General features: G+C 42.4%; 1 protein-coding gene across 2 annotated transcripts in view; it reads left to right on the top strand.

Annotated features, from left to right (window-relative positions):
- The window catches only part of DGKI (diacylglycerol kinase iota), a 178196-nt gene that overhangs the window by 117774 nt on the left and 43945 nt on the right, over positions 1-16477 (top strand). For both annotated transcript variants that reach the window (XM_065658069.1, XM_065657275.1), the window contains 4 exons: positions 4221-4290; positions 5830-5870; positions 7460-7587; positions 8166-8291. In XM_065658069.1, the coding sequence (XP_065514141.1) occupies positions 4221-4290; positions 5830-5870; positions 7460-7587; positions 8166-8291 (365 nt within the window). The remainder of the gene's footprint in view (positions 1-4220; positions 4291-5829; positions 5871-7459; positions 7588-8165; positions 8292-16477) is intronic.

Here is a 16477-nt window from a genome sequence, read left to right as displayed (position 1 = left end):
GCAGTCAAGTCGTAGATAATTTCTCAGAGCTTAATGATTACCTGGGTGATACAGAATACCAGTTTGGCAAGAATGCCTGTAAACACACTGAATGCAAGAATACATTATGACAAAATGCAATTTGGCATGTTTTCCTGGAGTTCCCTTCTTCAAGCCAGTTCATGGTTTGTTTCTGCATTTCCCTGTCTAATTTTAACCTTATATTTTTGACATTTCTATCAATCATTGCCTTGGAACCGAGTTTTAGAGCAGTGCTAGTGTCTTGCAAATTGGCTAAAAAGCCAGCATGTATTGTTCTGTTCCACTCATTATAAATTAACCTAAGTGGCTGCTGACTGCTCTATGTGTAGGAAAATGCCTGAGGTAAAATGAAGAATTAAATCTGCGTGTATGAGGAGGGCCAACAGAGAATATGAAATGTCAGAAATCAACCCCATATTTGGCTCTAACCTCTGCACTTATAGCAGTATATAAATTAATTGCCTAGCCATCTCCTCTAGTGCACATCAGTGTGAAATTGCTATCAATTTTTTATGATACTACATTTTGAATGCACTCCCCTCTGTGTTTTGTCTTCAGTACTTGTTTATCCTGGATTCTTCAACTATTGGTTTATTCTCAGTGGGTCATTTCTATAAACTGTCTTGTTAGGTTAATTTGAGGTTTGTTTAATATTTTTGGTATCCCTCTACATATTACGGAAAGAGAGAAAAGCAGGAGATAAAGGGCATGAATAAGGTATTTGAGTTGATGGACCTCTCTTCTTAATAAGGTGTCACGGGTACTTTTAGTTCTCATAAATACTGTTCTTTTGTGTGATTCCTCTGCAGTTCAAAACATGGGGAGTGAGCAGAAACATCAGCAAGCCAGGTGTAAATGAGAAAAATTATGCTATAGTTGCTTTTCATTCAGTTTTGTTGCGCTAATGAGTTTAATCCTTATAAAATATCATTCTTGTGGGCCTGAGAATTCCCAAGCTAGTTCCGTAGTTGAAGTGCAATGAGGTCTTGGAAAGAACATACCACAATATGTGATTTGAATTTGCGTTTACCAGCATTATCCCTATTTTCATTCTCCCAGCATTATGTACTCTGCTGGGTCTATAAATTTTTACCCATGTCTCCTCTTTGTACAATCTACTTTTTTAGTACACACCATTATCTTCCTTTTGTCCTTTGTATCCTAGTCCTTACCTTTTTGCAAATAATGGACTAAATATTTAGATGCATAAAGGTTTCTGCATGTAAATACATAAACATTAGCAAACCTTGCAGATTTCAGAAAACCCTTGACTGTCCTAGATGCACCTCAGTTGTGATACAAGTGAACCTAAGCATCCCCAAACTCCACAAGCCCATATTATAGAAAGGTATAGGTGTATTATAAATCTGATGCTTAAACCACTGAGATACATAATTTTGTCCCCATATGCAGAAACAGTTCACTTTATGGAATGTTGTCTTAATCTCTATTGTTATGTACAGAGGTTAGAGACAAAAACCTGTACATGAGAGCAAGGTTTATGGGGCCAAGCAAAATCCTTGAGTCTGAATATGGGAGAGAATTGAGGCTGTTTTATTTTCGTCAAGGTGGCTATAGATGCAGGTATCATGCATCAGAAGATATATGTGTATATAAATTTATTTATCAATCAAGCAAAATCTGTAAGTTGCTGCAGTGACATTTCAGACAAGATCTGTTGCCAGGGCTGTAGCCAAACTCTTGGTCACTGAGGAGTCAACATATGAGCTTTCTGGAGCAGTCTTTGCTTTTCTGTTGTGGATAACCAGAAAGGAAAGGCAATAATAGATGGCACCAGTCAATCTCAGAGGTAGAAGCTAATAAGATGAATCTTACAAAAGCTGTCATGATACCAAATTAAATTAATAACATTTTGTAGCAGCATCATGCCAGGCACTGATATACATTCACTTGGCTCAGAAATGAGTGTCCATCAAAATGCAAAAGAGTAATCATCATCGGAGATGCTTGAAAACAACACATAGTGCATGCAGGCTCCCTGCTGACCAGGATACAATATCAGTGTGACCTCGTTTTTTCTCAAGTGGCTGAAGAACTGTCATATACCTTTACGTAAACTGAAGAGCAATGTCTGGCTCTTAATATATGAGGGCATTATTTGCTCTGTAATCAACTTGGAAATTGTTTTACCCAGTCAGATTGAAATTACAACTTCCTTCAGCATTCTTTGAGATTTTCCCTAGGTTGAAGAAAGGACACTGCTTCTTCCTTGTTATCTTCCTGACACATGGCTGGGCAGTCTGGGGAACTGAACTGATAAACTCCCATTTTTCTGTCGATATATTCTTTATTTTTTTCTTAACTTTTTCTCACACATGGCTATCCAGATAAGAAATTTCAGAAATGTGCCAGATTTGCAAAACAGTAAGATAAATTGCTGAGAAATATCTGTTACTTCTAGGTTTTCTTAATTATATAAACACTAGGCAGTAAACACAAAGAAAAATATAGAGGAAACTATGAACCTTTGAGAAACTGTATGAATGTTGAGGTGCGTTTGACATGTTTGATATACTGTAAACTTTTGTTTTGTGCTGGTGTTTCTGCACTTTTCATCTTGTATACAAAGCAGCCTCTCTTTCCTCCTCCAAACCATGCACATGGTGCCAGCTGCCTGAGGGACTGGTGGGTTCTGTGTCACTTGGAGTCTCTCAGGCTGGATGCCTTATTGAAAGGTCTGCTGTAGCGCAGACTGGAGCAGTAGATTTCTGTGTTATGCTAGGGGTTAAGTGTTCATAGCCCTGTTGTCCCTTCTGGCTGAAAACCCATAGTTATTTGAAATCTCTTTTTGGAACTTGCTCTTTAAGTCAGACTGTACTTTCTTGTGCTGGAACTTAAACAACTACTGACCTGATATAGCTGTATAATCCCCAATATGAAAATTGTTTGTCATGCCTCCTGCTGTTGGGAAAGGTGCTGGGCTCCTGTGTGATATTATGAGAAGTCCCAGTGAGATATCATTGTGTTCTGGTCTCTTTTCGCCAATCTATTCCCATGTTACGAGTATACATACATATACATTATTCCCATTCTGTGCTTTCTGTGTACAGCAATACTTTTCTCAAAGGTGCCTTTCCTCCCCATTACTTCTACTTTTTCTTTTCTTGACTTGTGATTTGGTATATCACTCTGTAGTCTGTTTTCTGAAGGAGGAATAAAGTTTGATCTTGAAGCCAGTATGTGCCTGAATTTACATCATTTGCAGATGTGCTGATTTTAGTGCTTATGATGTAAATAAGGATAGAATCTGGCTCTATACAAATTCCAGGTGTGTGCCCAAGATCACTGCTGTGGTGTTTTGCCCTGTGCAAATCTATTTGTGTTTAAATGTTGTGTCCCAGTGGCTTTAGGAAGTTGGCTGGTCATCCACTGGCAGCACAGAGCAAAGCCATGACCACCTTTTGCTTTCTGAGATCTATTCTGCCTTTCCAGCTCAGTGAGAGCTGAAAAAGCAAGGGGCAGCATGTTTGACTCCTCGGTGAGTGTAGGTCAGGAAGGAGGCCTTCATTCCTCTCTGGTCACTTGGTTGGGTTCCTGAAATAATGTCCATTTGCTCCTAAAGAGACTGTCTTTTTAGCCAGAATGGGAAGATGTTGATGTAGGATGTCTGTCTACTTGGCCAGCAGTGGTCCCCAGGTCTGTGCTCTTTGTATTCTGAGTGCAGATAATAACATTTTTTATTTTTCACCCTGATGTGCATTTGGGACATGCCAGGGACAGGCAAAGCAGGCAATTGCTTTGAGTGACTGATCAGTACAGGTGCGAAAGAGTGTAAAAATACTGAGGTAGAATGAAGGTGACAGGCACTCAAGAAGCAAACTTCATGATTAGAGTTCATGGCTGTTGTTTGATACTGATGTGTATCTTTGATATCTTTCACCTCTCCCTGTTCCTGTGTCACCACAAATAAGGGAGGCTGACAAAGATGTTTCTGATGCAAAGCTTTTTGGTGCTGTTGAGCTGAAGGGAATGGGACAGCTGTGGCTGAAGCCGTGTCAGTTTGTTCACTTCTGTGTTACAGTCAAACCCTGATGTCAATGAGGAGCAAATCCAGTGGGTTTGGGCTATGTCGGTTTTGCCCATTGTGCAATGCCAGTAGAGCAAAATGAAAATAGCTCTATTTAGAGAAAAAAAACCAGTTTGCTATTTTTTAAATGTCATTTCCCTGCCCTATCCAGGACCAGGAAAGCTCTTTCCCCAGAGTACTTTCTGTTCAGAGGCTCTCTCCTAGATGGTGCTTCCTAGATGGTAAGTGGATCTCCCTTCTCTTTGTGCCTAGCATGCTGCCTGTTTCTGCTGTGCATGTGAAGGATATTGCATCTGAGTGTTACTGGGGATGGGTAACTGTTCCTTCTTGTTACACTGAGCAGGTAATAAAGGAGCTGAGTGTCCCCCTTTCCCCTCTGAAAAATGGGACAGGCCCTTTTTCTAGCAACCAAAATGTCTGCTGGAGCTCTGTCACCCCAAGGAGACATGTTCTTCTAAGGGTGGTTAAAGATTTGGTTTATTAGAGTCTGCTGTGATGAGCAGCGTTCACTGCATGGCAGTGCCTGGACTCAGCTGGTGGTGGCAATGCGCTGCTGCTGCTGCTACGTTCTTCACTCTGGCTTCTCTCTAAGTACAACAGTGTTTAGACACTATAGCGTTTAGGTGATGGAAATATACCTCCCTTTCCCTGAGAGACTGCACTTCATGTAACACCCTGGAGAGATGCACTTGTATTTGACCCAGACTTTGTCAAAGCAGATGCCTTATCTGGGCTTTAGATCAGGCTCCAGAGCACTGGAATTAGCAGCTAAAATGGATGGCATCTGCTTTTGCAAAAGCTTCAGCATGAGGAGACTGAAATTTGCATTGCTCTAAACAGAAACAATTTCTCCATGGCAATTTCTAATCAGTCTTCTTTTTCTCTCATGAGGGAATTGATAAAAAAACCCAAAACAAAACAAAAAAGCAACAAAACAATAAAACCCAAACCATATTGAGAATCTATTTGTTTTTTGCAGAAAGCTGGGTGGGTAGATGCATTCAGCTTTTGTCTTTAGTGATTTGATATTCCCTTGCAGTGGCAAAACCTACAACAGTCTGCTCTTGTGTCAAAACTCCAGAATGAACGAATCTGATTTCACTGGGCAAACTAAATGCAAAGCAGAAACAAAATAAAATGCATCTGATGGAGCACATCATAGGTGATTAAGTACTTCTGGGTTTAGTAATATAAATTACTTAGCAGTTACAAGATTCACATGAGGTTCTTTATTTAGTGAATCTCCCCTATTTTCATGTGTTTTTGATGAGTAGCATAAATTTTCTCTGAGCATATTGGTAATTTAGGGTGAATATCTGTGACCATGCATTTGATTTACAAAGAGCTCCCAAGCATGTTATTCTTCTTTAGATTCAAAATTTGAATTAATCCTATTAGACCCATCAATTTCATTATATGCTTGCTATACTCTTATTGGAACAATGCAGCTTTTTCTGTCATATGTTTTAATGTGACCAATTCTTCTTATAAGCCTGGAATCCATTTTATACATTTTAAAATATTTATTTCAAGTTAATAATTTCAGTGCATATTGTTTTATTAAGCCTCACCTTTAAATTCACCATTTAATAGGATAGGAATATGGACATAATGAATGAATCAGATTATGTTCTTGTGAAACTACTGTGACTTCACTGACACACAGAGTGGTAGTGACATTAGCTCAGCCTGTCCTGTCCATACAGTTCTGCTTAAGACCGTTTTCCTCACTGTGGCTCTGTTGTTTCTCTGTCTTGCAGCAACTTCTGCTGATCGTTTTTACCGCATTGACAGATCTCAGGTAAATCTTTATTTGGTTACCATTTCTACAGATTTTTTTTTTTAAGCTCTGTCAAATGCAGCTTAAAATGATTTACCTGCCGTTCCTCCTATGTGTTCTAAAATGCTACTTATGTCTAACGAAAAGTAGAGAAAAAATTCTGGGCCATTTTTTAGTTAATGTAATTCACATCATTTCACTGAAGTTTTATATCTGCTGACCATCTGCTCTTCTGTTTACTACCAATCTGATGTACAGATCAGAATTTTCTACATTTGCCATCCTTATCAAGTCTTACTAAGGGCATCTGTGTGGCACCAGAGTATTTATCTTTTCAGTGACGCTTTTAGTCACCAGAAGTCTTGATCCTGTGTGTGTGACATGGAATAGCTGTGGAAATTAAGGTGATTTACAAGCTGAGAATTATGAACAGACCTGTGTCAAATATTCCCAAGGAGCTCTAAAACAGCATGTAGCTCTGTAGGATTCAAACCTGTAGTATAGATTTGACAATCAGAATATATTTTCTAAAAGACGCTTTGAAAATTTTAGAGAGCTTTTGGTGTTTCTGATTGATAACCAGAACAGGCCAATTAGTGGCTCAGCATTAAGTGCAAACTGTTGATTTCACACAGTGGGCATTTCTATCTGGTCTCCCTGACAACTGTGTTGGCTGTTTCTGAACACATGAACATGTGACTGTTCCCCAGCAAAAGCAGCTGATGGTTTAGTTCAAACAGAAAGAGCTATGGCATTAGTTCAGAGGTCCAAGGTGCAGTGTCTGCATGTAGCCACCAAGCAACTTTTTTGCACACAGTCATATAAATGATTTGATGAAGTTATACTTCAACATTTGGAAAGCAAGGGTGAAGAAGATGCTGATACAGGTTAAACTAGGCAATGTAACTCTGGCCTTTTCTGCATTTCTTTAATACTTGACTCTGTACAAATGGTCATCTTTCCCTCCTACTCATTCACCCTGTGTTTTTGTGGGGAAAAAAATCAACACTGTATGATGGTGCCAGCTCACAAACGGTGGGAAGTTTCCTGCCCATTCACCTGTGTAGACAGGCCTACTCACACTTGGTGGTTTTTGAAGGACAATGAGCCTTCAGTGTCAATAACAGAAAAGAGGGACTGAGAAAGACAGCTTTGGTAACAGAGATGTGAAACCTGACTGTACAAGCAATGGAGGTGTGGGAAAGTACCCCCAAACAATGAAAATTTCTGTCAGTCATCATTGGAGGGCAGACCTTAGGTGTCGGTCGTCTTTTTGAAATGCATACCTCAACTTTTTGGGTAGATCTTTAGTTTTTAGCTGAATGACATCGAGTCACTGAGTCGCAGCCTTTTAAGTGTTGCTGTGAGTGTGAAGCTTGCTGGTTGGGAATCTTGTTTTGCTTGAAAACAATGAAGTATTTATTGGTGGCTTCAGTGGAACTGGTTTTAGTGTGTGTATGCGTGTGCACTTAAATAAATGCACAGGCAGAGTCCCAGGAATGCTCTTCGGAGACTCTGATGTGCGGCCAGCTTTCCTACAGCCAGCTGGGTGCTCTGAGAGACCAGTGATGCTGCAGGTTCATTATATGTTCCTTGTATTGCTCCAACAGGAACATTTGCACTTTGTGACAGAAATTTCGCAGGACGAGATTTTTATTCTGGACCCAGAGCTGGTAATGTCACAGCAGGTGGGGACACCACCAGGAATGCCTGATCTGGTAGTGGAGCAGGCCTCTGGGTAAGTGGTGCTGGGATCTGGCTTTCAGCAGCCATTTTAGAGTTGGGCAGCTATTTGTTGGTCCCCTTCTCTGAAGGGCTGGGAGATGTAGGAGAACAGATCTCACATGGGGAGCTGGGGACAGGATCAGATACAGCCATGGTAATGACACAAGGACAGTGGAATAACATCTATTTCATTAGGAATCCTGGAGCACATAGCAGGACTAACGGGCTTTGGCACCTTCCAACATCCTCACGGCCCCTGACTGTATCTGCCCCATCACAAATCTGTATCAATCAAGTTACAAACCCCATCTCTGCATGGTCAGGGCTCTGACACCACTGTGTAAGGCCCTGAAGCCCTTTGTGCCTAAGAATAATGGTGAAGTGTCTCTGTTTCTTCTCATCCTAGGGGCAGACCAGGAATGCTCCTATTCATCTTCAGGAACAGTCTTGTACTCATAGTGAATTGAGCTATTTTAGCTTGCTATGGCCTGAAAAATGCCGGGAACTAGTAAGCATAAGACAGCTTCAAATGGAGCATGCAAGGTAATTTCTGAGGGATGAATGCCTTTCTATGCCTTCTTTCCTCCCTAGAATATCAGATCGGTGGAACCCTACGGTTCGAAAGAGGATGCTGAGTGACAGTGGCCTTGGCAAGATTTCCCCACACTACGAGGTACCTGACAAACAAAAGGACGCCAGCCAGACACACATGCTGCAGTAAGAGCCCTCTGCATTTCTCTGCTTGATGATGCACTGTCACCATCACCACAGACAACTTGTAGTGGCTCCTTTAAACTTAATGAATTGTTCTGACATGCTGAAATTACAGAAGTCCTTTTGCTTCTTCTCTTTTGCTCCTCCCTTCTGTTTCTTCCTCTTTCTCTATTATTATATGGTGGGTTTTGTTTTGGTGTTTGTTTGTTTTGGTTTGGTTTTTTGTTTTGTTTTGTTAGTTTGTTTTTTCCCTTTGTGGCACCCTGCACTCTTAATAAGCTTAGATCCAATTTCCAAAAGTAAATACATTATTTTGGATGCCTGAAGTTCCAGCTAAGGGACCCTTCATGGCAAATGGCTATAAGAAAGACCAAAAGACTCATCCTTAAGTTATCTCTGATGCAATGTGACAAAGCAGAAACTTCTACAATTGCTGCTTACTTTCAATGATGTAGTCAATAGTTTTCATATAATCTTGAGCCAGAGATACTATTGTCACGGTAGTATGACTAAACAGTGTTTCTTTCACTGATAGTTCCCCCATGCAAGAGATTTCCACCACTGCAATCCTGTTTCCCATGTTCAGATATGTGTAAGAGCATCTTTTCTTCTTCTTGCCTATTTTAGAAGTGGTTCTCAGCTTTTTGATCCTTTCACTTTAGATTTTCAAAACTAGCAGTAGAAGCATAATCTCTACCAAGTTTAGATAGGAAGCACCTGTCTGAACTCTATTGCCGGCTTTGTAAAATTCTAGTGTTTTGGGGATGTTTTTTCCCCCCCCAAGTACATAATGTATAATTTTGTACATAATTTCTGCTAATGTTTCTAGTTCTACTGTATCTGGATCCCTATGGATGGGTTTTAAAACTTAGTACAGAAAAACTAGAAATAGCGACCATGTGGTCCTTGTTTCAGTTTGTCTTTCTGTCTTGCATGTGTGTGGAAGGGGGCTGTAAGGTGCCTGCCAGGCACTGCTCCAGGGCAGATACAAAGTGGATGGGCAGCAGCATAGCCGTGTGGCTACAAACTGGAAACTTCCCAGCAAACTGGAAACTGTTGGTAGGAGAAGGAGGTGCCATGGTAAGAAAGGGTGATCTTGGTAGCACTGCCAGGAGATATTCTCCTGGTTTTCTCCTGTTACCTGGAGAGATTCTGTATCAGTTCTTGTTTTTATGCTCTTTGCAATGTGAAGGATGGTGAAATCGGGTTCAGTTTTCCACAGACTGGAATGGCAGGCCCAAAATGTGAAGCTGGCAAAGCTGGGAGAAAAATGATGCTTAGACGCTTTTAGGCAGCATGGAGAGATGGTGACAGCATGTGGACTAACTTCTAATTGATAAGAGAAAATATTTTGTTTACACCAGCATGACTGCAAATATTTGCTTAGCTGGAACACTTCTTTTGGTAGATTTATTAATTACCAGCAAAGTCAGTAGCACTGTCCAGACTGAAGTGTGCCTGTCACTGTCTAGTATAAGGAATTATTTTCCTTATAGCTTCTCTGAACTTTAATTGTTTGGGCTGAAATATTTCATGGTAAGAGTCAGTCTTTGATTCTTTTTTCTTATAGTTAAAAGAGTCAGTTGTTTCCAAAGACAAGATTTGTGGGAAATGTATTGCTTTACATACCTTATTTAAAATAAATAAATCCAGCAGTTATTCCCTGAAAGCTTTTAGTGCTGGTAGTGGAATGAAATTCATTGGAATGAAGTTTTGGAGGTTTGACATTTAATAAAGTGTCACCATCATACCAGAGAGATGCCTTTTGCTGTCTTGAGAAAAATGCTACTGAGTTTGCCCTTCTGATGAGGTTGTTCATGCACTTTGGAGACACCTCATATTCAAGAGCATTGCTTTCAGGAGTTTCTGTCTGCACACGCTGACAGAGGAGTTGTGCCACTCTGTGGTTAATCCCGGTTGCAACTCTGCTCACTGGCTTGAGGGAAGGGGCTGCGCTGCTCAGCAACTGGTCTCCAGTAACAAGGAGAAAAGGGGAGCAGCAGTCATGGTCAAATAGAGATGTGTCAGGAAAAGGCGTATGGAGGAGCAAGGAAAAGAAGTTGCAAGAGCCAGAGGAGCAGAAGCAAAAAGGGAGTCTTGCACAGGAGCTTGGGGAGCAGGGTTAGAGAATAGGAGCTGGCAATTAGGAGCATAGGGGACATACAGATGTCTGGGAAATCAGAATGGGAATAACAAAAAGGAGGAGGAGGACATGGAGTGCAGATAGGTGAGCAGTTGAATGCTGCACTGGAGGACTGGCTTCTCCCCTCAGTTTCCCTGACAGAATTTCTGAATGAAACAGATTTACACCAAACTTTTCACAAATGGCCAGTAACAATGGGCTCCTCAGTCTACGCATGTCCACTGTGAACTAGGCTGGGTTTCTGAGTGGCCATTACAAGGAGATTTTGAAAGACAGTGAAGCACTGGAAACAGAGATATAGGCCTTCTGTGTGCCTCAGGTTTTATTACTAAAATTAATGGAAAGTTTGTGCCTTCCTTCCTTCTGACTTTAATTTTCCCAGCTGCAGAATACAGATAATATTGCAGCCTCACCTTTGAGGAACACAGTGAGGGTAAATTTAATGGTCGTAAGAAACTTTGATACTGTGGGGAGACTATCTCAGAGATGCTTAGGAGAAAATAATTTTACATTCTGTGCACCATTTTAGTAGTGTGGAATAAAAAAATCTTGAGGCTGTGCACTGCATATACAAAATACAAAAGGATATCAAGCAGGTCTCTACTTAAACACCGAGGCAAGAATCCAGTAGAAGAAAGTAGCAGGTGGCAATGTGATTAAAGTTGTCAAAATCCTTCAGTGCAACAGTGCTGGAGTATCATGCTTAGATGACAGGAGCTCTGGTGTTTCCAAGCTTCTGGTCCTTGACTTTGCAACCTAAAAAATCTTTCTAACTTGGCACTTTAAAAAATACCTTAGAAAATACTGTTATATTTTGGCATCTGAAGTAACTTACAGGTTCTTTATGGAGGCTTGTCCCTTCAGAAATTATTTTTCACATAAAACCTGTGGAAAAGATTTTAGCAAAGCTCCCAAAGAAGGAATATGGGAGAGCAGATTGCTCCTGTTCATGGAGGGAAATGAAGAGAGATTTCAGGGCCTTGGGACGAATGGTGAAAGAGTCTGGGGCTCAAGTTATCTTCTCTTCCCTCCTTCCATTTTCGGGTGATGATGTGGGATGGAATAGAAAAATTAAGTCCGAAAATGATTGGCTTCAAGACTGGTGCTACAGGCAGGGCTTTGGGTTCTTTGATAACGGCTGGTTTTATAAGACACCAGTCTGGACAGTGATATGTGGGAAAGGTTTATCCCACAGCGGTAAAAGGATGCTGGGACAGGAATTAGCAGGGCTCATTTGGAGGGCTTTAAACTAGATTCGAAGAGGGATGGGGTTGTAGCTGGGCCTGCATCAGCGGGGCAGCATGCTGGAATCGATAAAGACCGGGAGGCCCCCCATACCCCTAGGGTGAAATCGGTGTACTCGGCTTGCTCCCTGAAGTGCCTGCACACCAACGCGCGCAGCATGGGGAATAAGCAGGAGGAGTTAGAAACCTGCGTTCGGTCAGGAGATTATGATCTGATGGCAATTACAGAGAAATGGTGGGACAGCTCACATGACTGGAATGTGGTCATGGATGGCTGTGTCCTTTTCAGGAAAGACAGGCCAGCCAAGCGTGGTGGTGGAGTTACTCTTTACGTGAGAGAGCAAATACAATGTATAGAGTACTGTCCAGGTGCGGTTGAGGAGCAAGTTGAGAGTCTATGGGTGAGAATTAAGGGGCAGCTGGCAGGGGTGACACTGTTGTGGGAGTCTATTACAGGCCACCAGATCAGGGTGAGGAAGTTGATGAGGCCTTCTATGGGCAGCAGAGTGCGGCCTCACAGTCACAGGCTCTGGTTGTTATGGGGGATTTTAACTTCCCTGATGTTTGCTGGAAGGACTACTCAGCCAGCCAGCCTCAGTCTAGGAGGTTCCTCCAGTGCACTGATGATAACTTTCTGATGCAAATGGTGGAGGAGCCGACTAGGAGAGGTGTGCTGCTGGATCTCGTCCTCACTAACAAGGAGGGTCTGGTTGAAGCAGTAAAGGTGGAGGGCTGCCTTGGTTGCAGCGACCATGAAATGGTGGAGTTCAGGATCTCCTGTGGTGGGAGCAGAATACCAAGCAGAATTGCAACCGTGGACTTCAGCAGGGCCGACTTTGGCCTTTTCAAACAATTGCTGGGGGAAATCCCGTGGGCAAGGCTGCTTGAAGGTAAAGGGGCCCAGGATAGTTGGTTAACATTCAGGGACTGCTTCTACCAAGCTCAAGATCAGTGCATCCCGACACGCAGGAAGTCAAGGAAGGGAGCCAGGAGACCTGCGTGGTTAAACAGGGAACTGCTGTGTAAGCTCAAGTGGAAGAAGAGAGTTTACAGGTCATGGAAGGAGGGGCTGGCCACTTGGGAAGAATATAAGGCTGTTGTCAGAGGATGTAGGGAGGCAACTAGGAAAGCTAAGGCCTCCTTAGAGTTAAACCTGGCAAGAGGGGTCAAGGACAACAGAAAGAGCTTCAAATACATGGCAGGTAAAACTAACACTAGAGGCAATGTAGGCCCACTGATGAATGGAGTGGGTGCCCTGGTGGCAGAAGATACAGAGAAGGCAGAGTTACTGAATGCCTTCTTTGTCTCTGTCTACTCTGCCGGAGGCTGTCCTGAGGAGCCCCGTACCGCTGAGGCCCCAGAGGAAGGCAGGGCAATGGAGGAGTTTGCCTCAGTTGATGAGGACTGGGTTAGGGACCAGTTAAGCAATCTGGACATCCATAAATCCATGGGTCCAGATGGGATGCACCCGCGGGTGCTGAGGGAGCTGGCTGAAGTCATTGCTGGACCACTCTCCATCATCTTTGCCAAGTCTTGGGAAATGGGAGAGGTGCCTGAGGACTGGAGGAAAGCAAATGTCCCTCCGGTCTTCAAAAAGGGCAAGAAGGAGGACCCGGGCAACTATAGACCGGTCAGCCTCACCTCCATCCCTGGGAAAGTGATGGAACACCTTATCCTTGGTGCCATCTTAAGACATATCAAGGATAAGAGGGTCATCAGGGGCAGTCAACATGGCTTCACCAAGGGGAAGTCGTGTTTGACCAACCTCACAGCCTTTTATGAAGACATAACAAGGTGGATTGACGATGGCAGAGCAGTGGATGTGGTCTGCCTTGACTTCAGCAAAGCATTTGACACAGTCTCCCACAGCATCCTCATGGCAAAACTGAAGAAGTGTGGACTGGATGATCGGGTAGTGAGGTGGACCACAAACTGGCTGAAGGAGAGAAGCCAGAGAGTTGTGGTCAATGGGGCGGAGTCTGGTTGGAGGCCTGTATCTAGTGGAGTGCCTCAGGGGTCAGTTCTGGGACCAGTACTATTCAATATATTAATCAATGACTTGGATGAGGAAATCGAGTGTACTATCAGCAAGTTTGCTGGTGACACCAAGCTGGGAGGAGTGGCTGACATGCCAGAAGGCTGTGCTGCCATCCAGTGGGATCTGGACAGGCTGGAGAGTTGGGCGGGGAAAAATTTAATGAAATATAATAAGGGAAAATGTACAGTATTGCATCTGGGCAGGAACAACCCCAGGTTCCAGTATAGGTCGGGGAATGACCTATTAGAAAGCAGTGTAGGGGAAAGGGACCTGGGGGTCCTGGTGTACAGCAGGATGACCATGAGCCAGCACTGTGCCCTTGTGGCCAAGAAGGCCAATGGCATCCTGGGGTGTATTAGAAGGGGTGTGGTTAGTAGGTCAGGAGAGGTTCTCCTTCCCCTCTACTCTGCCCTGGTGAGACCTCATCTGGAATATTGTGTCCAGTTCTGGGCCCCTCAGTTCAAGAAGGACAGGGAACTGCTGGAGAGAGTCCAGCGCAGGGCCACAAAGATGATAAAGGGAGTGGAGCATCTCCCTTATGAGGAAAGGCTGAGGGAGCTGGGTCTCTTTAGCTTGGAGAAGAGGAGACCAAGGGGTGACCTCATCAATGTTTATAAATATGTAAAGGGTGAGTGTCACGAGGATGGAGTCAGGCTCTTCTCGGTGACAACCAACAGTAAGACAAGGGGTAATGGGTTCAAGCTGGAACACAAGAGGTTCCACTTAAATCTGAGAAGAAACTTCTTCTCAGTCAGGGTGACGGAACACTGGAACAGGCTGCCCCGGGAGGTTGTGGATTCTTCTTCTCTGGAGATATTCAAAACCTGCCTGGACACCTTCCTGTGTAACCTCATCTAGGTGTTCCTGCTCCAGCAGGGGGATTGGACTAGATGATCTTTTGAGGTCCCTTCCAATCCCTAACATTCTGTGATTCTGTGAGTGTTTTATATCTAGTCTGAAATACTGTGCAGCATTTCCAGCTCAAAGTGCAATATCCTATAGCCTGTCACTAGGGCAAGTAACAGGGGACCTGTTGTGATGGAAAGTGTCATCAGTTGACCCATTGGGGCTGTTTTCTCAGTGGTTGTTTTTCTCTAAAACAGGGCTTGGGAGTGATTCTCCTTAGATTAGACCACAACTAGTCATAGGATGGCTGCAGGCTGCTTAGAATGTTTCTGGCTTTGTTATATATACATATACATAAATATATGTGTATACATATATAAATAACCTTATAAAGATGAGGTAATTGCTTCTGAGAAGTGAGGAGTGTACCTAAAAAGACAAAATATGCAAATAGAGAGATCTCTTAAATTACTTCAATCAATGAAAGTAGAGAATATGTGATCTAAAAATAACTATGATGTTTGGTGTTGCTTTTGATGATAACCAGTTTAGGTAAAGAGTAATTTGAATGTAATGATTTTGATGCAGGGGTCTTTCTGAGAGAAAATTATTTATGCTTTTGCTTTTAATTAAGTGAACTTCATGTTTGTTAATTTTCTGGTGACACTTGACTGATGGTATTTCATGTTTTTCTTTATCTCTGATGGCTCTTTGTGTGACCGATTTGTCGAGTGGGCAGGATATGAAACAGCATCTTAATGTAGTAACAGGGAGCTGGGGCAGATTGTAGCCTAATAGAAACATCAAATTAGTGTGAATAGTGCATACAAAAAACAACAAGAAGAAAAGTACTTGGACTTGATCTTGAAAAAAACCTAAGTATTCTGGGCTGACTCCATTGAAACATGTAATTGTACTCTTCATTTGAACATGTATGGGCTCATCATCCTGATTTATCCTGTCATCAAATGGTACAGTGAGATGGGGACGACCATTCCTTCATAGCCTGCTGTAAGTATACGTTATTGGCCACGTATTGATAATTCTCTTCCTAGTTATGTGTTTGTCATCCTATCATGTGATGAGAGCTGAAAAAGTAAATAAAATAAAAACAACAGCAGCACACAAAAATGAAAGGTGACTATACTTGGTGGAATTTTAACCTACATCTCTCCATTAAAGTCATTACTTTTTCCATTGTTTGGAGCAGTAACAACCACTCTTCTAGCATCTGTCCAGCTGTGATTGTAATGTGTATCCAGAGCTGCTAGATGCATTCTCTGAACTGAGTGCGTGGCTCATGAAGGGTGGGTGAAGGTTGGCCAAAATGCCATCTGGTCCTGTCAGGGAGAGGAAGAAAAAACGCCTGTAGGGGCTGGAAGGTAGCTGCAGCCCTTTACGCTAAATAGACATTAATTAGCTAGTAACGCCACCCAGGCACTGCTTTATGAGGCAATAATAACCTAGTTCCTGAGAGGCAAGATGAAAAAGGCTGAATGCCAAGTGTTTTGACTCAGCCACAAGAATCAGATCATTGCCCAGGAAATCAGTGTGACAGTACAGATGTTACAAGATGTTTGAAGGTGGTTTTGTTTGTTTGTTTGTTTTTTAATTTTATATATAGATATATTTTTTAAGAGAAATTTTTTTATGGTTCAAGGTGGGAAGAGCAGCAGGGATGCAAATTTGCATCTAGAAAAGGGAAGGAATGCTCATCTAGTGAAAATTAATAAAATATAAAGAGGTGACTCTTAGCATTTGAACGTGCTAGACAGGAAGTGCCTATTAATAATGAACCTTTAAAATTTCAAAGGTTGGTGAAGACTTGAAAAATTCAAGTGTTTCCCCAAAACTCCTGCATTGGAAAACTCAGTAACACCTCTTAAATAGGGAGAGTTGTCTGCCTTGGTGTGATTTG

This window comes from Caloenas nicobarica, chromosome 1, assembly GCF_036013445.1.
Source record: "Caloenas nicobarica isolate bCalNic1 chromosome 1, bCalNic1.hap1, whole genome shotgun sequence".
Classification (NCBI taxonomy): Eukaryota; Metazoa; Chordata; class Aves; order Columbiformes; family Columbidae; genus Caloenas; species Caloenas nicobarica.
Note: the sequence above shows the minus strand (reverse complement) of the source record. Positions and strands in the feature narration are given on the sequence as shown.